This window comes from Spermophilus citellus (genome assembly GCF_964194105.1).
Source record: "Spermophilus citellus genome assembly, chromosome: 12".
Classification (NCBI taxonomy): Eukaryota; Metazoa; Chordata; class Mammalia; order Rodentia; family Sciuridae; genus Spermophilus; species Spermophilus citellus.
In genome coordinates, this window is record NC_138198.1 from 103712210 (window position 1) to 103733267 (window position 21058).

Below are 21058 nucleotides of genomic sequence, written 5' to 3' on the forward strand. Positions count from 1 at the left end.
TCTCTTGTGACTGCGAGGGGAGGTGCCCCCGGCCTCTCAGATGGAGCCTTGACACGGACACCTCTCTTGCTTGGACAGCTTCTCTGTGGCGACAGCTTCCTCGTGGCCTCTTGTGGGCAGACAGCTGCTTTGCAAAAATGGTTTCCTTGGCTTTTTCAAAAAGGGTTAAACGCTGAGTCCCAGAGATGAGGCTCAGCCCTGCCATCCCAGCAGCCAGACCCCTGACCTATGCTCCCACACAACCCAAGTGCCCCTTCCCCTCCCTCGACTCTGCCATGGCCCTGTTCTGCCCCAGTGCTGAGATGGAGTAGCACTGGGTCAATGAGCTGAGGCACATCAGGAAACTGGACACCCTGAGAACCAGCCTGGGGAGGAGGAAGCCTCTGGCTTCCCTGGAGGCCCTGGAGGGTCTGGTTTCCATCCTCCCCTCCCAGGGTCTTCTGTGTCCGGAGGAGGGGGTGGGTCTGGTCCTGGTCGGGTGGCCAGCCTGTGATAGAACTCTGTCTGTGCTTTAGATACCTGCAGGCAGAAGGCCATTGTCTCCAGGAGGCCTGGGTGGGCAGCAGGCAGGGCTGCATCAGGGGCCCTTGTGGTGCTTCTAATACCACCTGTTCTCTCCTTCAGCCATGTCTTCATCTCTGTCTTCATCTGAGGGCATCAAAGTGGTGCCTCTGAGTCATGGAGTCTTGGGGATGAAGAGTCACTTTCAAACAGAGTAGGATGAATACTGGTGTGTGTGTGTGTGTGTGTGTGTGTGTGTGTGTGTGTACTCACAAGCAGGCCGGTCCTAGTCTTTTCAGGCTGCTATAACAAAAGGCACAGACTAGAGAACTACTGAACAAGAGATGTTTATCACTCACACGTCCAAAATCTGGAAGTCCAAGATCAAGGCCCCGGCAGGGTAGGTGTCTGGTGAAGTCCACCTTCTTCACAGATAGCACCTTCCAGCTCTTTCCCCACAGGGTAGAAGGGGCTAGCTGGCTCTCTGGGCTCTTTGATAAGAAAACTAATCTCTTTCATGAGAGCTCATCATCTCCTAATGTCCCCCCCACACACACAATATGACAACATGGCAGTTGGGGTTTTCAGACCATAGCCCCCTGCGCTGTCACCTCTGCTTGTCAAGCCTCCTAGCTCCCGGGGCTCTGCAGGTACCTTCTCGACACGGCCATCAGGCAACACCTGCATTCAGATCTCTAGTCTGTCCCTTAGCAGATGGGTGTCATGGGTGTCCCAGGCAGTCAAAGAACATTCTAGACTCAGCACCTCCTCACTGTTGTCTCTACCACCTTTCCCCCAGCCCTGAGCCCTGTGTCCCCTGCCTTTCCTTCTCCTTCCCTTCCCCATCGGGGTCGTTTGATGCTAACCCATCCCACCTGACCCATCCCTGCCCTGCGAAGTTAAAACCCAGAGCCGCCCTTTCTAGCTGTCAGCCTGTTTAGGCTCCTTGCCTACAAGGCATGAAGCAGCCACTGGTTCCCAGCATTTGTGAAGCACCTGTTTTGTGTCCCAGGTGGACCAGTGGGCATCAGGTGAGCTGCACACCTGTGGGCTTCCCTGGTCACAGCTGTGCAGGGCCAGCCCCAGGCCTTCCCCCTTCAGGTCTGCACCTGCCTTGCTCAAGCCCAGCCCCCTGCTGAAAGCTACAGATCGAGCCATGTCTCAGGAGGCACTAATCATTGGCATCAATTTCCAGAATCCTAAGACACATTATTTTTTCTTCTGAAACTAATTTCGTGTCTTACAATTGATGTGTTTATTTAATGTTGGGCTTTTATTTATTTTATTATTTTTTCTTTTCTTGTTTCTGGGAAACTCTTCTTTCTCCCCACTCCCTGAAGGCATTATTTAGCTCATGATGGATCTTTCAATTGGTGGCATTTTGGCCTTGGGGAAATATGATAAATGCATCATGTAATCAGGGACATCTGGAGATTATTTTTTTAACCTGAAAGAGCGACTCTAATGGGAAGAACTGCAGGTTGTCTACTAATGGGGGAGGCATGTGGGGATGTCGCTGCTGTTTAGATCTCACTGGTCATTGGTTTGTCACAGACCTGTGTATTCCCGAGCTTCATTCCCTGGGTCTTCAAGACCTAACAGAGCAGCTGCTACCTAGTACTGTCACAGTCTATGTGACATAGAGCTGAGCATGGGTCCAGAGGCTCAGAATGGGGGGGGTGGGTCTCCTGGCTTCAATTTGCTTCTGAGCAGGATGATGAGGCTGAGGGATGGAGATGAGGTGGGGGTGGAGATGACAGGCAAGGAGTGCAGAGTCCCAGAAAGGAAGTCAAAGGACCTTGGCAGGCAGAGATTGCCTGAAATATTATGGAACACAGCAACATTTATTCACTTTTCCTTTGCAGCCCACTTTGAGGGGCATCTGCTCTCACTTCCCAGTGTGTCAACTGGAGGGCCCAGGCTGCAGGAGGCAGAAACCTCCTCAAGCTGGGCCAGTGGTCCTCTGCTCTGTGGGCCTCCACAGCAACCTGCAGGCTCCCTGGGGCAAGGGAGGCTCCCCCTGCAGGAGGGTTGTGGGAGAGCGGGAGACTGCTGCTGCTGCTCCTAGCAGCAGGAGAGGCTCCACCAGGGCCCCAGAGGGGGGATGCTGACCATCCCACTTGACCCATCCCTGCCATACATAGTTAAAACCCAGACTCGCCCGGGGCCTACGTGTCCCTCTCTTTCCCATTCAATTACTAATATGTCTTCATCCAGCTTTAGCACCTCAGTCCCTTTGAGACACTGTTGTCCCCTCACTCCCTCCAATAATCAGGCATATACCCAGATATTTCCTGAGCACCAGCACCAAGCAGGTGCACTGGGGATCCAGAAACAGCCAGGGCTGTGAGCTCAGCTGGTGGGGGCGGTCACTGTGAGGGACAGCTCAAGGTTGCCACTGCCAGGTGCCCAGCGATTTCTACAGAGCTGGGAGGAGGAGGGCGTCCCTGGGGGCTGGTGGGCAGGAAGGCATTTGGGGAAGAGTGCAGAGGTGGTGCAAGACCTTTAAAGATTTGGGGAAGGCACTGGTGAAATGCCAGCAAAGGTCCTCAGTGGGAATGAGCCCAAGTGCCTGGAATTCTGAGTTGACCAACACAGGGGGCTGGGGAGGGCTTGGTGGAGTCTTCGGCAGGATGGAACTTTAATCCAGGCTAGGCAGGTCTGGACCTCACCAGTGAGCACTGGGGGCTCTCCACCTGAGGGCAAGCCAGCGGAGAAACTTGGTTAAAGTCCTTTGCTCCACTTATGGGATTGGCTTTTGTCCTTTAGAGCCACACTGTCTCATATGGAAGCCACTAACCACTAGTGGCTACTGGGCAATTGGAATGTGGCTAGGCTCAACAGATGTGCTGTAAGAACAAATAACACCAGACTTCAAAGGCTTATGGGAAAAAAAAAGAACGTAGAATATCTCAATACTTTTTTATATCAAATACATGTTAAAATAACATTTTGGATATATTGAGTTAATGTAACAAAAATTAACTTCACCTTTCTCTTTTTATTTTTTAAAGGTGACTACTCAAAAATTTTATGACCACCATGGCTCAAGCTATAAATCTATTAGCAGGGCTGGGTGGTGAAGTGAGGGGCAGGGGACCCAGTGCCTGGACTCATCAAAGTCACAATCTGAAAGGCAGAAGGGTCCTGGCCTTATTTGGAATACTTATGGAAATTAAGGTTCTAGACACTTGTGGCTCACTTGGAGTCAAGCAGAAAGTTCTTCTTTTTCATTTATTTTAGGAAATAAATAGGGTTTTTTTGTTTGTTGTTTATTTGTTTTTTTTTTTAACCCAGGGATTGAATCCAGGATGTGAGCCACACCCCCCAGTCCTTTTTTATATTTTATTTAGAGACAAGTTCTCTTCCTAAGTTGCTTAGGGCCTCACTAAGATGCTGAGGCTGATTTTAAATCCACAATCATCCTGTCTCAGCCTCCTGAGCTGCTGCTGGGAATTCAGTGTGTGCCACACACCTGGTGGTCTTTTTTTTTTTTACATCTATCAATGACATGCACATAATTTCCAAACTTGACTACACGATATAAGACACATTTAGTAAAACAACTATTGTTGACCTCTGCCCTCCCCTTGGTCAAACTCTGTCTGACCGAGTTTGTCAGTCAAACTCCCTCCAGCTCAGCACTTCCAACCCTTCTTCAGGCATTTACTTCCTGATATATATAAATTACTAAATAAATTTCAAAATAAATGATTAGATGCAATTTGTTAATTTTTCAGTTTGACACTGTCTATGTTCTTCATATTATGGAACAAGTGTCCTTTTCTGTTCTAGCAGTTTTATTTGTTAATATATAAATATTGTTAACTGCTGAGCCAAGTGGTGCAGAATAATTGCACTTTCATGTGCAACTTTCTTTTCCTGGAAGTAATCATTACCCGTTGCTTTGTTATTTTTACACATTCTTAACAAATTCTCAATCAATATGTAAAATTCCTTCAAATATTATTTTCTTGTAACCATATTTATTAGCAATCTTATTGTTTTCATTCCCCTCTCCTCTGAATACTATTTGGGGATACTCACCCTGATGAGGAGCCCCTGCACAGTTTGGGAATACCCCACCTTTGGGGTGCAACCCCCTATTTCATTGCTCTTATTTCTTGGTTTGAGTCAGTACATATTTGAGAAAGGATAATAAGAAGGTTAATTTTTTTTAAATGGCTTTATTCTATTCCCACTTTGATTAATGGTTTGGCTGAACAGAGAATTCTAGATTGAAGATCATTTTCCCCGCCTCAGGAGGCAAGTTCCTCTGTAGTTTTTAAGCTTTTAGTATTGTTTGAAAAATCCCATGCTATTCTGATTTCTGATCTTTTGCATGGGATCTCTCTGATTTCTCTCTGGAAGGTGCTAGAAGATTGTCTCTTTGTTCTGTTTGAACATTTCACAATGTGGTGCCTCAGTCTGAGATTCTGGTCCTCATCCCTTTTGCTGGGCACTCAGAGGGTCTTTCCTATCTAGAAACACAGACCTTCAGTTCTGGGAAGTTGTTTTTGTAATTCTTTTCATAATTTCCTCTTCAGTGTTTCTTAGGTTCTTTCCCTCTTACTAGTGAAATGTTCAGGGAGTCTTCTGCCCAACCTTTTCTCATTCTGCTTCCTGGGAAATGTCCCCGACTTCATCTCCATCCCTGCTGTTAAACTTCACCTTTCACCTCTTGTATTTATAATTTCTAAGAGCTCTCTTTCTTGTGTTCTCATTGCTCCCTTTAAAAGAGCTTCCTGGATCCAACATCTTATTTCTCAGAGGATATTAATTACAATGTTTTGAAATTTATTTTCCTTCTAGTTCTTGCATTTTTTTTCCTGCTCCTCTGAGTTCTTTTTCTTCTTTTTAAATTTGGTATGATCCCTCCCTTATACTTTGTAATCTTCCTGAGACTGGTCACCTTGGGCTGTCTGATCATGTCAAAGAGCTTCCTAAAAGCTCTCCAAAAGCCCTGTGTATGACAAAGGACTTTTTGACTAATGGGCTTCATTAAAGATTGGCCAGTTGGGAACACAGTCATATTTTTTTAAAAAAATTCTTATTTTTTAGTTATAGGTGGACACAATATCTTTATTTTACTTTATGTGGTGCCGAGGATCAAGCCCAGTGCCTCATGCATGCTAAGTGAGTGTTCCACCTCCGAGCCACAACCTCATCTTAAATCCAACCATTTTATTGAGGTGCCTCCAACTGGAACTATCTGTCGAGCATTCTGAGACCACTGGTTTTCTTTAGAGAAACATTCTCCAGTGTCCAGTCCAGGATGTGTGGGTCTACACACCTCATGACAGGGTTTTTGGAACCAAGGGGCAGAAGAAGATAGAGAGTCTCAAAGTTCCATGGATAGATTTTCACTTAATCTTGTTTTGCCCAGTGCTGTACTGGGAACTTTCTGGGAGGGGAAGTCACTGCCCTGCATGGGAAAGGGTATGAGCCCCTTGCGTAACTGCCCCTTTTGACAGACTTATCACTAGTCTTCCTCTTCTTAGCTTGACTTGCAAAGTAGTCACTGCCTCCAATTCCTGACCCCTCCAGCCTCATGTGGCAAGCCTTGTCCCCTTCTTGTTGATTGCCTCTTTGGTAGGTGCTTGGTTTCTGATTTCTCAGTTCTGCTAATTCCTCCATCTGATTTCCATCTTTTTTTTTTTTTTTTTAAGAGAGAGTGAGGGAGAGAGAGAGAGAATTTTAATATTTATTTTTTTAGTTTTCGGCGGACACAACATCTTTGTTGGTATGTGGTGCTGAGGATCGAACCCGGGCCGCACGCATGCCAGGCGAGTGCGCTACCGCTTGAGCCACATCCCCAGACCCTGATTTCCATCTTTAAAAAATCTATTGACATCTCTTGCTTGCTTGATGCCACCCCTCCTGGCATCTCTGTCCTTGTATGTTTATCTTCTTCTTTATTTCTTGGCTCTTATCTTGGCGGGGTTTGGGAAAGAGCAGGGATGTACTGAATCTGCTGACCTTCCTTCAGTACCAGGTCGACATCTTTACCTCATTTAAAGGTCTCCTCCAATACCCAGATCTAGACTTCTGCTCGTGGAGCATTTGTAAGGCTTTCCTGTCATCAAATGTAATTTTCTTTAGAAAAGTACCAGAGTCTAATAAATTAAATGTCACTTGAGCCCAGCTTATACCTGGCTATGTTTGTCTTTAAAGAAATTACATTGCTGTAATAAATTGATAATTATTTAAATAAAGCAATTATTTTCTGTGAGTTCCCCTCCCTCTTTAAAACTGCATGCAAAGCAGCTTCTGGTTGCTTCCTCTGTGGAAATTAGGACTTCCTCTTGGTTGGGTCTTGGCTAGCCAAGGCTTTGGTGAAGTTCAGAGCTTGGCTAGGCTGCCCTACATTTTTTTTCTATGTGACATCTATTTTAAAAAGCTTCAGCCAATGAGATTGCATGGGAAAAGTCTAATTCCAGAAAGCCAAACCGCAGCTAGGGATCTTAGAAACCCTTTAACAAGTGTGTTATTTATAAGTAGGATGCTCACCTATTTATTTAAATACACATTCTTCCCCCCTCCAGCACAACATGCAGAGCCTGTACTTGGTGGCATTAAAGATGACCATTTTGTATAAAGGCGATGGGCTTGCTGTGTTCTAAGGGTCTTGAGTTTCACCAGCTCCAGGCTGGCCCGGGTGTTGATCCTGTTCTTTTCCTGTGTAGGCGGAGTCAGGAGCATGCGTCCGTCCACCCCCTAGAGTTGGGCAAGTCGCCTCACCTCTCTGACCCTCTGACTTCTCTGTCTTTGCCTCCCCAGGTGCCCCCTTTCAAAGGTCTCAGCATCCTCACGCTACCTCCTGCCGCCACTTTCATCTCGGCCCTCCGCAGCCACAGCAGCTCGCCCCAGACTTCCCGCTGGCCCACCCCGTGCAGTCGCAGCCGGGCCTCAGCGCCCACATGGCCCCGGCCCACCAGCACAGCGGCGCCCTCCACCAGTCGCTGACCCCGCTGCCCACCCTGCAGTTCCAGGACGTCACAGGTCCCTCCTTCCTACCTCAGGCCCTGCACCAGCAATACCTCCTGCAGCAGCAGCTCCTGGAAGCCCAGCACCGCAGGCTCGTCTCGCACCCCAGGTGGGCTACCTGGAGAGGGGGCGGGGCCAGTGAAAAGGGTAGGGAGAGGGCAGGGCCAAAGGCAAGGACACTGGCTTCTTCCCGCCAAACTGGGCCTATAGTCACCAGGAGACGGTGCAGGAGGTAGCTTTTGCCTCAGTTGGTGACATTCATTTCAGGCAGTGGGCACTACTGTGACCCTAGTATGTGTCCCTGTCACATCATTCAGGTGCAGGGTTGGGGGTTGGGTAACTAGCAGTCCATGATGCTCACAGTGGACCTTTTGCCCATGTGGGAGGACCCCTAAGTCTCCTGATCAACCGATTCTAACACCCAAGAACTATAAAGAATACCAAAGGATGTTGGTTCCAGCTCTGCCTTCAAAAGCGATGGTCTAGTCAAAGAGTCCAGTTATATACCATGAAACAGCTGGAGAGGAAATTTAGTCAACACCAATCAAACGGGTCTGAAGTAGCTGTGGGGACCTGGGCAAATCACCTCACCTCTCTGACCCTCAAATTGCTAAGAAAAAGAATTGGATTACCATAATGGTTCTCAAATTTTTGGTTCTCCAAACTGTTTTTACATTCTTAAAAATTAATGACTTTAGAGAACTTGTGTTTATGTAGGTTAGAATGTTGATGCTTCCCATTTTAGAAATTTAAAAATTATTTAGGAACTCATGTAAAAACAACAACTAACTATGTTAAACCAATAAAGTATTTTTATTAAAAATGACTATATATAAATTTAGTGAGAAGAATGAGTTTTTTTAAAAATGTATTTGAAAATCTCTTTAATGTTCAGCTTAGTAGAAAACAGTTGTGTCTTTGTGTTTATTTCAGCACTAAATCTTGCAGAAACACATGCACAAAGTTTCTGGGAAACCCCAGTGTTCACCTGTGAGAAAATAAGGATGAAAAGGCAAATAACATTATAGTCTTGTTAGGAACATTGTTTTGAGCTCTCGAACCACTGGAAGGGGTTCGGGGACCCCCAAGGGTGCTGGGGCACTTTGAGAGCCACAGGACTGCGTGATCGCTAAAGCCCTAAGCTTCCACGGCTGGAGGGTTTGGGGTGCCTGGGACAACAGGTAAGCGTTGAAGGGGTCAGGAAGGAGAGGTCACCATGATCTGGGGTGTTCTGGAAAGCCTTCCTGGTGGAGGCAGGCTTTGATCTGGGCCGTGAACACTGGAAGAGTATGGAGAAGGAAGAAGAGAAGAAGAACATGGTGGGAACAGAGGAGAGGAGGAGACGGCTAACAGGAGAGGGTTCTGTATGTTTGAAGATGGTCCATTAGGGACAGAGCAGGAGCAACAGAAAAGGCTGAGGAGGTGACAGTTTGAGGGGGGCCAGGTGGTCTACTGCAGACACACCTAGAGAGAGATGTCAATTTAGTGGGCAGCCTAGAGACAGCTGGAATGTCAGAGTCACCAACTCCTGAGCCTCTGGGAAGCTTCCTCAGAGGTTGAGGAGAAGGTGGAGCCCACTGCCCTGTGGGCTGTAGGCTCAGTGGGTGGTTGGAGGAGTGGGGCATCCTCAGGTTGGCCGGGTCACTTAGAGCTCCTGGGAGCTGGGCTGGCTGAGGCAGCCCTTGACACCTTGGGACCCCTTTCTTTTCCTGTGTAGGCGGAGTCAGGAGCGTGTGTCCGTCCATCCCCACCGCCTCCACCCCAGCTTCGACTTCGGCCACCAACTGCAGACACCTCAGCCCAGGTATTTGGCTGAGGGCACTGACTGGTGAGTCTCTGGGGTCCCAGGGGAGGGAAGAATGTGGGTCTTGCCAGATCCAGGGATTTTTTGTTTTCCTTCACTTTGAATGATGTAGGAAGCCTTGTCCTTAGTCCCCAGCCTTTGCACCTGTTCACAGCCACTCTCATGGCCAGATGGCTTCACCTGGGCCTTGTTCCAGCAATTAGCTCAGATGTAACTGGGCACCACCATGTGTCCAGCCTGGGGCCCTGTGTTCATGGTCCTGCAGGGGACGGGGAGTCAGGGATGCAAAACATTTCCCAAGTTCAGTGGAGCTATGAACTAGTGATCCCTGGGAGAAAGACAGGAAGAACAATTCCAAGGAGGTGAGGGAGTTGGGGAAGGCTTCCTGGAGGGGGTGGTGTTGAGGGATGGAGATAGCTGGCCACCTTGGAGGTAAAGGTGGGGAGAAAGCTGAGAGTTTTGGTTTTGTTGAGTCTCAAGGCAGAGGGCGCCTGTGAAGTCTTCCCATCATTTCCTGCACTTGGCACAGAGGTCTTTGTTGTCCTGGGATGTAGGGTTGTTTGGTTTTGGATCCCCACCCAGCTCTCTGTTTCTAGCTCAAAAGAGGGCTCATTTAACTAGGGTCTGATTAGAACCCTCAAATACTTTTAAAAGATGTGCAGTTTGCTGAGGATTTTGAGGTAAAGAGCATCACGTCTGCAATGTATTTCTAAAGAGTTCAGTTTAAAAAATTGTCTCTCCACAGAGGTGTGTGGGTGTGTATGTATATTAATGTGTTATATATGTGTATATATACGTAATTCTGTATGTATGTGGACATATATTATATATGTATATATAACACACACACACACACATATATATAGGGAGAGAGAGAGAGAGAGAGAGAGAGAGAGAGAGAGAGAGAGAAAGACACAGAGGGAAATAAAAATACAGTAAAGTAGTAAGATGGTAACATTTGAGGAATCTGGGTTGAGGGTATTCAGGAATTCTTTGTTTTTCTTGCAACTGTTAGGTGAAAAATATATTTTAAAAACAGTAAAAATAAAAATAATCCCTTAATGGAAAGAATGGACTATTTTTAAAATGGATGTGCCATTGTGTCATTTTCTAGCCATCTGGTCAGGCAACTGGCTTAGTTAAGGGTGGCTTTGGGAGTCCCTTCCATGACACCTAGGAATGATTCAAAAGGGCAGTTCTGATTGGTTGAATGCCAGGGGCACTTCTGAGTGCAGTGAAGAGTTGGTTCAGCACGTTCCGTCGTCCCCAGTCCTCTGCTTATTCTCAGGTACACTCTCTGCTAAATTGAACAATCCCTTAAAAGATAGATTACATTGCTGCCAACCTTAACCCAGCCTTTTTCTAATTAGCAGATTCAAATTAGGAAGATTTAATTGCGGTTTGAATTAAATTCCGTCCCTCAGCAGTGAAGTCAATTCAATTTGATTCCATTCAGCACACATGGAGCTCCGTTGCATACGGCTGAGTAATTTGAATACACACACGGGGTCCAATGAAGCATGTGAGATTGGACAGGTGATAGGAAGGGATTGTCCTGGTCAGATGTCAGGAGGAACAGTGCAGGTGTTAGCTTGTCCCCTGGTTTACTTTCTTGAGCCACATTTTCTCTTCCTTCTCGGCCCCTGCTGTCCAAAGAAACAAAGCTGGTCCATGTCTCAGAGTTCTACCTGGGTCTATCCCTGAGCCCCATCTGCCTATCCAGCCCTCACTTCCCAGATAGAAAGCTGTTTCCAGAGCAGCAGGGGCAGTTTCTCCTCCCTTATAATAAGCTCTGCTCCAGCAAGGGCTGGCCTAGCGGTGCTCAGGGATGTTTTGTAATTGTGATCATGCTAACTGCATCCCAACCCTCTTTCCCAGAGAGGCCTCTTCTGCCAGGAGATGGGAGCCTGGTAATTGGATTACAGGAAATGCATTGTAGGAGGGGCTACTCTCACCCTCTGCAAGGAGCCTCTGGGGGATGGGGTAGTATGTCTGCAGCAGCCCCCTCCCCCTTTTCTTTACAGAACTATCAAAAAACATTGAATTCTGCCCTAGGTCATTTGGGAATTCTGCAGCAGGCCTTGTCTAGCCCCAGGTTTAAGGCTGCCCCAGACTTTTGCCCTTATTTGGAATATCTTTGCTTTCCTGGAGCAGCTTCTTCAGCTGGGCATCTTGGCCTGAGCTCTGGTGGGAGCAGCAGCTCTTTGGAGATGAATCTCAAAAATTCCCCATCTCTTTGCCTTGTCCAATAACCTGACCCTGACCTTGAACCACAGCCCCGTATCCTCAGTGTCCCCATCCTAGTCACTCTCCTTCTCTCAGTCCTGGCTTCTCAATCCCAACTCTGACCTTGCAACTCATAGACCAAAGCCTGCTCCTCATGGTCCTAGCCCTGTCTAGGCAGAGGTCTCCAGGGACATGGGACCTGTGAGCAGAGGGTGGGAGGAGCATGAGAGCCTCCCTTGCCCATAGGCAGCCCTGACTTAGCCAAGTCTCCAGAGCTCTTGTAGCCTGAAGTCACCCACAGATGGTGCTGGCATTTTGAAGTCCAGCTTCCTGAAGAGAACCCGAGGGTCTGCATAGCAACCAGGGCATGCCATGTTTTAAGAAAATTGACAGAGAAAACTAAGATTGAGCTGTTTGTTTAGACACAAATGAAAAACAAATGCATGGAGACAAAGTCTACATACACACAAAAAGTCTCTAAAACGTGGTTCTGGGTTAACTCTGTGACTTTAGGCGCATGGGATATTCCTAGGACACCCCCAACCAAAAAACAACCAATCAACCAACCAACTAAACAAAAGTCAAGAACCTCAGTTAACTGTTTCTTATTGGCTGTGGCAACAGCAGAAAATGAGAAGCCCTGCTTCTTTAGGAACTGATACCTCCTAGGACAAGTTCCCATCTAGACTGCTTAAGGGCTGGGGAAGCTGTGCCCAGATGACCAAGCCCTTGTCCAGGAATGTCTTTTCTAATGGCTCTATTGTTCTTTTCTTCTTATTTGTGGCTTCTTAAGGTGGAATCTGAAGTAATGATTTGGATCTTTCTTCTTTTCTAATATAAGCATATAAAGCTATGAATTTTTCTTTAAGGACTAGGAATTTCCTAATATCTAGGATGATTTATTTTTTTGACAAATCTTTATAGACAGCATATAGTTAGCTACTGTTTTCCAGTTGACAATCTCTGTTTGTTAAGGGGAATGTTTACATTTAATAAAATTTACATTTAATAAAATTATCTATGTGGTTGGGATTAAATGCACCATCTTACTCTTTGCTTTCTATTTGCCCATTTTAAAATTATTATTTCCTACTCCATGTCTTCTTTTTCATTGGTTGAGTATTTTTAGGGTTAAATATTGGCCTCATAGTCATATCATTTTATTTTGTTATTATATTTTGTGAACATACTTGGCTTACAATATGCATATTTAGTTTTTTACTTTATCTAAAATAGAATTATACTGTTTTGTATCTAATATAAAACTCTTACAACAGTATACTTTCATTATCCCTTTCCCATCCGTGTTATTCCTTTTGTAGATTTTATCCATACATATGTTATAACCCCTATAATACATTGCTAGGATTTTTTCTTTAAACCAGGAGTTCAGCAAACTATGACTTGAAGGTCCAGTCTGGCCCACACCTTGTTTTGTTTTGAAAATAAAGTTTTATTGGAACACAGTTACACCTATTTGTTTACATGCATTTTGTGGCTGCTTTTGAACTACAATACACATTTGGAGTAGTTGTGGCAGAGAAAGTATAGTCCTTGAACCCTAAAATACTGTCTTCTAATCCTTTACAAAAAAAAATTGCCAATTTTTGCTCTTCAAAGAAAAGTTTTTAAATGGAGAAAAATCCCCCACACAATTGTCATCTCTGACATTTTTTATTCCTTTGTATAGATTTACGTTTCTATCTGGTATTGTTTTTCTTCTGTCCATAGATCCTTCTTGAATATTTCTAGTGCAGGTCTACTGGTAGTGCGTTCTCTCAAATTCTGTTTGTCTGAAAATGTCTTATTTCACCTTCATTTTGAAGGATGTTTTTGCTGGGTTTTCTAGGTTGGTTTGTTTGTTTTCTTTCAGGAGATTAAAGATGTTATTTCATTGTTTTCTGGCTTTGTTTGTTTCTAGTTTATGATAATGAAAAGTTTATGATAATTCTTATCCACTTTCTTCTGTGTCTAATAGGTCTTTTTTCCTTGGGTTGGTTTATTTATTTATATATTTGAGATAGGGCCTTACTCTGTTGCCCAGCATGGTCTTGAACTCCTAGGCTCAAGCCTCCCAAGTGGCTCACCACTTGGTCTGGCTCTGGTTTAAATTTTTTATCTTCACTAATGTTTTCTAGGAATTTGATTATTATGTGCCTTAAGGTGATTTTGTTTGTGTTATTCTGCTCAAAGTCTATTGAACTCTTTGAATCTATGAATTCATCAGATTTGGAATTTTTCAGTCAGTTTTTCTCTAAAATACATTTTTAAAAATCCTTTACCTTCCATCTTCTCCCTTTGAATTTTACCAACCACTGAGTATTGTCACTGAGAGTGTTAATGTTTCAGTCTTTTTTTTTTTTGCTTGTGTGCTTTGTTTGAGAATATTTTTATCACTGTCTCTAAGTCACTAATCTTTTGTTCTACGGTATCTAACCTGCTGTTAATGCAACCCAGGGAATTTTCTATTTCAAATGTTGCATTTTTTGTCTTTGGACGTTCTATTAGGTCATTTCCCTCCACATTCCATTTTTCTCTTCCCTGTGTGTATGTTTTCATTTACAATTTAAATATGATTAGAATAGCTATTTGAGAATCTTTGTTTGCTGAGTCACCATCTTTGTCATTTCTGTGTCTTGGAGGTGTTTCTGTGGCTTCATTTTTTCATCTGATTATGAGACATGTTATTCTCATTTTCAGCATGTCCAATAATTTTCTATTGAATGATGGACCTGATGAATTATACATTGTTGAGTTACTGGATTTGTTTTCTTCATTTGGAGAGTGTTGGACTTTGTTCTGGTGAGCAATACTTGCAGTTCATTTTGATCTTTTGGATGCTTGATAAGTCTTATTACAGGAGCTCTAGAATATGCCTAGATCAGAGAGTTCTCAAGACTTTCCCTAAAAAAGCTTATCCACAAGCTTCAAAGGCCATCTGGGTCTCCATTGTATGCCCTGAGTGATTCACAGGACTCTGTGCTGATGTGTTAGGACTTGAATGCTTCCCAACCCTGTCTAACTCCTGGGAAGTATTCCTTATTTCTTTCTGTTCCATGTGCGCTCTTTGTTCAACCTGATGGGGGTCTGTGCCACATGTACATTATCTTAGTATTCAACAAGGACTCAAATAAAGACTCTCTGTAGCTTTCTGGAGCTCCTCCTCTCCAAAACACTCTCCCTGAAATAGGATCTCTGATCCTCAACTCATGGAGACCACCATGCTCTGCTTAGGGTTCCCTTCCCTTCTCACGGTCTAGAGGCACCTTCCTGTGAAAAGGTAGGGAGGTGGCAGGGCTCACCTTGTTTTCCTTCTTCCGGGGATCACTGCTCTGCGCTGTATGTTGCAAGTGTCTGAAAACAGATTGCATATATCCTGTCTGGTTTTCTAGTGGTTTACAATAGGAGGGTGCATCTGATTCCTGCTATCCTCACCTATGGCTGGAAACAGAAATTTCTTTTATGACTGTCTTTGTCTGTCTGTCTAGATAGATAGATAGATATTTAATGCTTTCATTGGAGAAAACAGGCTGTTCTTCCTGGAGAGTTTCCCCTCCTCTGGATTTTGCTGGTACTCTCTAGAGGTGTCACTTAAGATGTCCCCCAGTTTCCTATAGCCCCTATACATGGGAACCTAGGTCAAGGCTTCAGCAGATACGTGTTTGACTCTTATTTCTTAGCGATACTTTGCAGGGAGGTAGTGTGTCTTTCCACCAGAAGGCACCTAATGTCTGGTTGTCTCTTCTTTTGTGATGTTAGCAGTAATTGAAGATCTTTGCCTGGATCTTTTGTTTCTTCAGGGGTGGAAAATGGTGGCAAATAATTCAATCATTCCTTATTCATTTATTTGCTGGGAAACTTTTATTAAGGGAAATTTTCCCTCCTCAACTATTCGATTACCCTGAAGTACACTTATTAAGGGGAAAACAAGATAATTGTTTGGTTCTCCCTTTTATTTACTAGTTTCCTAAGTGATGAGTTGGTTCCTTAGCATCCTTCAAAGAGAATCAGTTTTCTTCAGCATCATTTAGTCCTATGGATTCAAATCTGTTTTGGGGTCTTCCATACCTTTTACAATTATAATTTTTTGTTGCTGTTGTTGTTGTTTTTGTTTTGGGGTACCCAGGGAGTGAACTCAGGGCACTTGACCACTGAGTCACATCCCCTGCCCTGTTTTGTATTTTGTTTAGAGACAGGGTCTCACTGAATTGCTTCTCGCCTTGCTTTTGCTGGGGCTGGCTTTGATCCTCCTGTGTCAGTCTCAGCTTACAGGCATGTGCTACTGGCTCAGCTATAGGTATTGATATGCAAATTATCCTGACTTGGGGCCCAGGGGAGCTTCTTCTGGGTGATTCATGAATCCTTTTGCCACGACCCTGGTGCCTTTTGATAGCTTTCTTGCCTTCAGTTATGACAAAAATGTTTTTGTCTCATTTTACATATTTTCTCCATAGACTTGAAATAAAACATAATTCAAATTAGACATTAGTTCCTCTTGAGTGTAAGTAATTAACCATGTTTAAGTGAAATGAGTTTCCTATGCTTTTAGGGAGCAGAAGGCAATGGGCTAGGATAGCTTTTCTGACTGCAGAGCCAGCTATAGAGATTCCTCTTTCATTGTTTTCTCAAAGTGGTAAAAATACGGCTGGCCGCTGTCCTCTCCTCCCCTGGACCTTGTCCTTTCTTTGCTGTGTATTCCTGACACTCTCTGCATTTGGATTTTTCTTTCAATATTTCTCTCAGGGAAGAGTTTAGTGAGGGGTAGGAGGATTGGATCCTCATTTCAAGGTTTACAGGGCCTGGGCTGCTCCAGACCCCTCAGAACTGGCAGAAGCCCTGGACCTAGTTTCTCCTTCTAAAGAGGGGAGGAGAGCTGGGTGATGGGGAGCTCTGAGCCACCCTGGTCGAGTGCTACTTGGTTTGATGACCCTCATGGAACCTGACAGTGCCTCACCCACCCCGTGCTGACCGAGGCTATGTCCCTGCAGGGATCTCAGTGTGGACGCTGGCTTGAGTCCTGCTCAGTTCCAGGTGCGGCCCCTCCCGCAGCACTATCAGCATTACCTAGCCACTCCGCGAATGCACCACTTTCCCAGGAACTCCTCCTCCACGCAGATGGTGAGTGCAAGGTCCTGTGGAAATGAACTCTCTTGCTGCCCCCTGGGTGCCGCTGCTGGGCAGAGGCCCAGCAGCTCTCTGTGTCCCTGCTTCCTGGTGCCCTGGTGGTTTGCAGGGGAACACCTGGGGCCACAAGCAAGGACGGATTCTGACCCTCATAGGACCTCATTTAATTTCTTGTGGCCCTATCTCCCTGGGTTTGGTTTTACCTGTTTGTGAAGTGGGAATGTGGGTGCCTGCCCTGCCCTGTCTCCCAGCGCTGGCATGAGGCTCAAGACAGATCCTGGAGGAAGCCCTCAGCCTGGCTTGCTGGTCCAGCTCTGCCTTCCTCCTTAGGGCCGGCCTTCTTGTGACTGCAGAGTACTAAACGCTGCAGAGGGTCAGGTTGGGTCTGGGGTTGCAGACTGTAGGGAATGAAAGTAAAGACACCCCACCGAGCAGCAAGACTGATGGAACCCCATTTCCAGACAGCTCCACATTGCTTCTTCCCACCCTTGCCTCTGTCACTGAACCACCTAGCTGAACCAAGATGAATAGTCTCTAAAGTCCGTGGCAACTCTGGGATTCCATGGCTTGTATGGTGTGTCTTGTGAAGATTTCATTGTGAGCCATGAAATGGGTGGCCAGTCAGGGTGAGTTGTCACTTTATTGATTGAGCTGGTCTGGGCCCAGATTTGCAACTTGATGAGGTGAGAGAAACACAAAAGCCCTGCCACCAGCTCACAGCATCTCAGGGTTGTGCTGGCCATCAGGATTGGGATGGGCTCATGGAGAAGCTGGAATCCTTTGCTCTGTCTAAGCCATTTTGTCCCCCTACAGGTCGTCCATGAAATCCGAAACTATCCTTACCCCCAGCTTCACTTCCTCGCTCTCCAGGGGCTAAATCCCAGCAGACACACTTCTGCCGTGCGGGAGAGCTATGAGGTTAGTCGCTGCGTCTGGTGCCAACTACCATTGATGCCCTTATCATCCATCGTCCCCTTACCATCCATCCTCCTGGTGGTGGGTAGGTCATGGATGGAGGAGGCCCCAGGAGAGAGCAAGGAGAGATACTGCAGCCTTCAGCACCAGACAAGTACTTCTCGATGGCTCTGTGAACACTTCCCACTAACATCTTCCGGTGCCTCTTCCTCATCCTGTGTGGGTCTGTATGTGCTTCTAGGTGCTGAGTCCACCTATCTATGCTTTCCTCTTTACAGGAGCTGCTGCAGCTGGAGGACAGGTTGGGAAATGTGACCCGGGGAGCTGTGCAGAACACCATTGAGAGGTTCACCTTCCCCCACAAGTACAAGAAGGTGGGGCTGCCAGCAGGCCAGCCTGCATGGTCCGGGCTGGGAGGGGTTTGTCAGAGGGTCCACTCAATGCTGGCCTGGTTGTCCAGTGGGGGTGCAGTTCAAAATCCAGAAGCCCTTGCTTTCATTAGGCGCTCTGAAGTTTAGGTGTCAGTGCTGAAGACCCTGGATGTTGGCATAAGCATCTTCTCACAGTAGCATCGGGTTTGTTCATGAACAAATTCAACCATATTTATTAAGTGCCTACTATGTGTCAGACACTGGAAGGTGTATTAATAAGGGATGTGACAGTATTTCAGTGACTAAGGGTCTCATCTCCGTGGGGAAAGTGGTCCTTCTCTGGAGAGAGGACTTTGAATTACTGGAGAAAGTGGAGGAGAATGAGTGGCATTTGGGGAGCCCAGAGCAGTGTGTGTTCCTGGCACGGGGTGTTCATTTTTGCCAGGGTGACATACCTCACCTGCTATCATTTTAACAGAGCACAAGGAAATAGTGGAAAAATAGCAGAGAATGAAAAGAGAAAAGGGATTGAATCAGTGAGACAGAGGTTCAGGTAAAATTATGGGAGACAGTAAATTAATCAGGACAATAAAGGGAGAATCAAAAGAATAAAATGTTATTTAAAAAAAGTAAGAAGAAGTAAAAAAGAGAAATAACAAAGTTTAGGATCCAAATAAAATGCCAAAATAAACAAACAAAAACACTTTTAGAAACTCAGATTCAGAGTAAAATAATATAAAACAGTATATTTTAAAATAGTAATAATGTGAGAACAAAAAATATAGAAAACATAAACAATCATGAGAGAAAAATATGGAAGGAATGGGAACTAGGAAAAGACATAAAACCAATGTGCAGAATTAAAAATAGAGAACATCAGAATTAAAAGGAAATGTTAATAAAAGGAAAGGGTAAGGGTGAAAAGGATTAAATAAACACTGAAATAAATGCTGAAAGAAGTTAAAGGTGAAAGTTAGGTAGAGAGTCTGGCACAGTGACACATGACTGAGATCCCAGCAACTCAGGAGGCTGCAGCAAGAGGATCTCAAGTTGGAGGCCAGCCTCAGCAACTTAGGGAGAGCCTAAGGAACTTAGCAAGATCCTGTCTCAAAATAAAACAGTGGTGAGACACCCTGGGTTCACTCTCTCCCCTCCTCTCCCCAAAATGTTATGTACATAATAAAGAGCAAACAAAAACCAGAATACCAAAAAAAAAAAAAAAAGATTAAGAATAGGAAATAAGATTTGAATTGGAAGACTAGTCTAAAGAAGTAAAGATTAGCCACAGCAGGGGCTGGGGATGTGGCTCAAGCGGTAGCGCGCTCGCCTGGCATGCATGCGGCCCTGGTTTGATCCTCAGCACCACATACAAAGATGTTGTGTCTGCCGAGAACTGAAAAATAAATATTAAAAAATTCTCTCTCTCCCTCTCTCTCTAAAAAAAAAATAATAATCTTTAAAAAAAAGATTAACCACAGCAAAACAGAGTAATATTTAAGGTAAAATTAATACTTAATTTAATAATCTATTAAACTATAAAAAGGGAATCATGAAAATCCATAGAGAACAGCAGAAAATAAGCATGTAATAATAATAATATTAATATTAAGGCTTCGTAGCATGGTTTTTGGACATCTCTAGATGTCCAAAAGACATGGGTCCTGCAAACAGCTGGACCCATAAGCAGATCATCATGATTCTATTCATATTCAAGTTCCACACAAATGTATGCTACAATGGCTATAATTCTGACGAGGGGAAACCTACCTTAGAAGCCCAGCCTGGTTTGCAGGGGCTGTATAGAAGACAAAGAGGCTGAAAGCAGAAGCAATAGAGTTTCTCATGTATCCCAGCAAAGGCACAGGTTTTCCCAGACTAAATTAAAATGAGGAGCTCCAGAACTTAGGACCATGGACTGGAATAGGGGGACCTGACATTTAGGCTTGGCCCCAAGGTCCTTTTCTGGATGGTCTTTGTCTTATGACTCCAGATTTTTATTTTTATAAAATGACCTTTAAGTGTGCTTATGGTTTTCTTCCTATGGTTATCATCAGACTATTTCACATTAGAGCAAAGAGATGGGAACGTGGAAGGTGGGCTGATTCCATTCACTAGATTCCCTCTTCCCCCAAATATTGATTAAGAACAATGCTATGCCTTGAACTTGGTTAAATGTAGGTGGGAATATAAAAAATGGTAAGCCATTGTCCACACCATCTGAGAATTTGGAACTTTCTAAAGAGTGAAAAACTGTTTTCAAATAATTAGTGAAGAATTGAAAATAGTAATATTAAAGTCAACAGGTATGCATAGCGTGCCTGCATGATGTCAAACCTTGTCTTAAAGTTAGTGCCTTCTCTAAGGGAACATTCTGGATGGGAAGAGAAATCAATAACACAAAATAGCTGGTAACAGTGTGGTAGTAATTAGAGGAGTTAATCCTGGGGGTGGAATTTTATCCTCGTCTGTAATGAGAGCAGACCTGAAGGGACGCTGGTAAAGAATGACTGGATGAGTGAATGAATGAGTGCAGGAATGAATCACGCTGAACCTGAAGGTAGAGGGGAAGCCCGGAGGCAGGATTCCACACTGGACAAGGTGTGAGAAGTGGATAGTAACAGCAGAACAGAGTCAGGAAGCTGCTAGGCAGGAGCTGTACCTTTGCAAAGGGTCAATTCCTTAGGAACCTGATCCCTTTCCCAACCTGGGCTCCTTGATAGTGCCTGGGACGGTGAAGTCCACTTGGCCTCTTCCTCACGTGGCTCGCACCCTCTCTCTCTATTGCAGCACGTGGGAGGAGATAGGGAAGAAAACTTAAAAAGAGACTGACCCCCCAGGAAGAGGGGGCTGCAAGGGGGAGGAGGCTGTGGGTAAAGGCCAACGGCCACCAGGTGAGTCGGCCCCAGGTAACAGATGCTCCTCTCTTTGCTTATCATAGAGAAGACCCCAGGATGGCAAGGGCAAGAAGGATGAGGGCGAGGAATCCGACACAGATGAGAAATGCACAATTTGTCTGTCTATGCTGGAAGATGGAGAAGACGTGAGGTAGGAGGCCCCTTTGATTCTCTCTCCCTCCTGTCACAGGCATTGGTGAGCGGCCACCACGCTGTCTGGGGTGAGGGTGCTTCTT

At 45.2% G+C, this 21058-nt stretch overlaps 1 protein-coding gene across 1 annotated transcript in view; it reads left to right on the forward strand.

The window, feature by feature from the left end:
* The window catches only part of ARK2C (arkadia (RNF111) C-terminal like ring finger ubiquitin ligase 2C), a 108169-nt gene that overhangs the window by 80304 nt on the left and 6807 nt on the right, over positions 1–21058 (forward strand). The window contains exons 2-7 of the mRNA XM_081263357.1: positions 7282–7597; positions 9206–9316; positions 16507–16636; positions 17456–17560; positions 17836–17931; positions 20867–20973. Of these exons, the coding sequence (XP_081119483.1) occupies positions 7282–7597; positions 9206–9316; positions 16507–16636; positions 17456–17560; positions 17836–17931; positions 20867–20973 (865 nt within the window). The remainder of the gene's footprint in view (positions 1–7281; positions 7598–9205; positions 9317–16506; positions 16637–17455; positions 17561–17835; positions 17932–20866; positions 20974–21058) is intronic.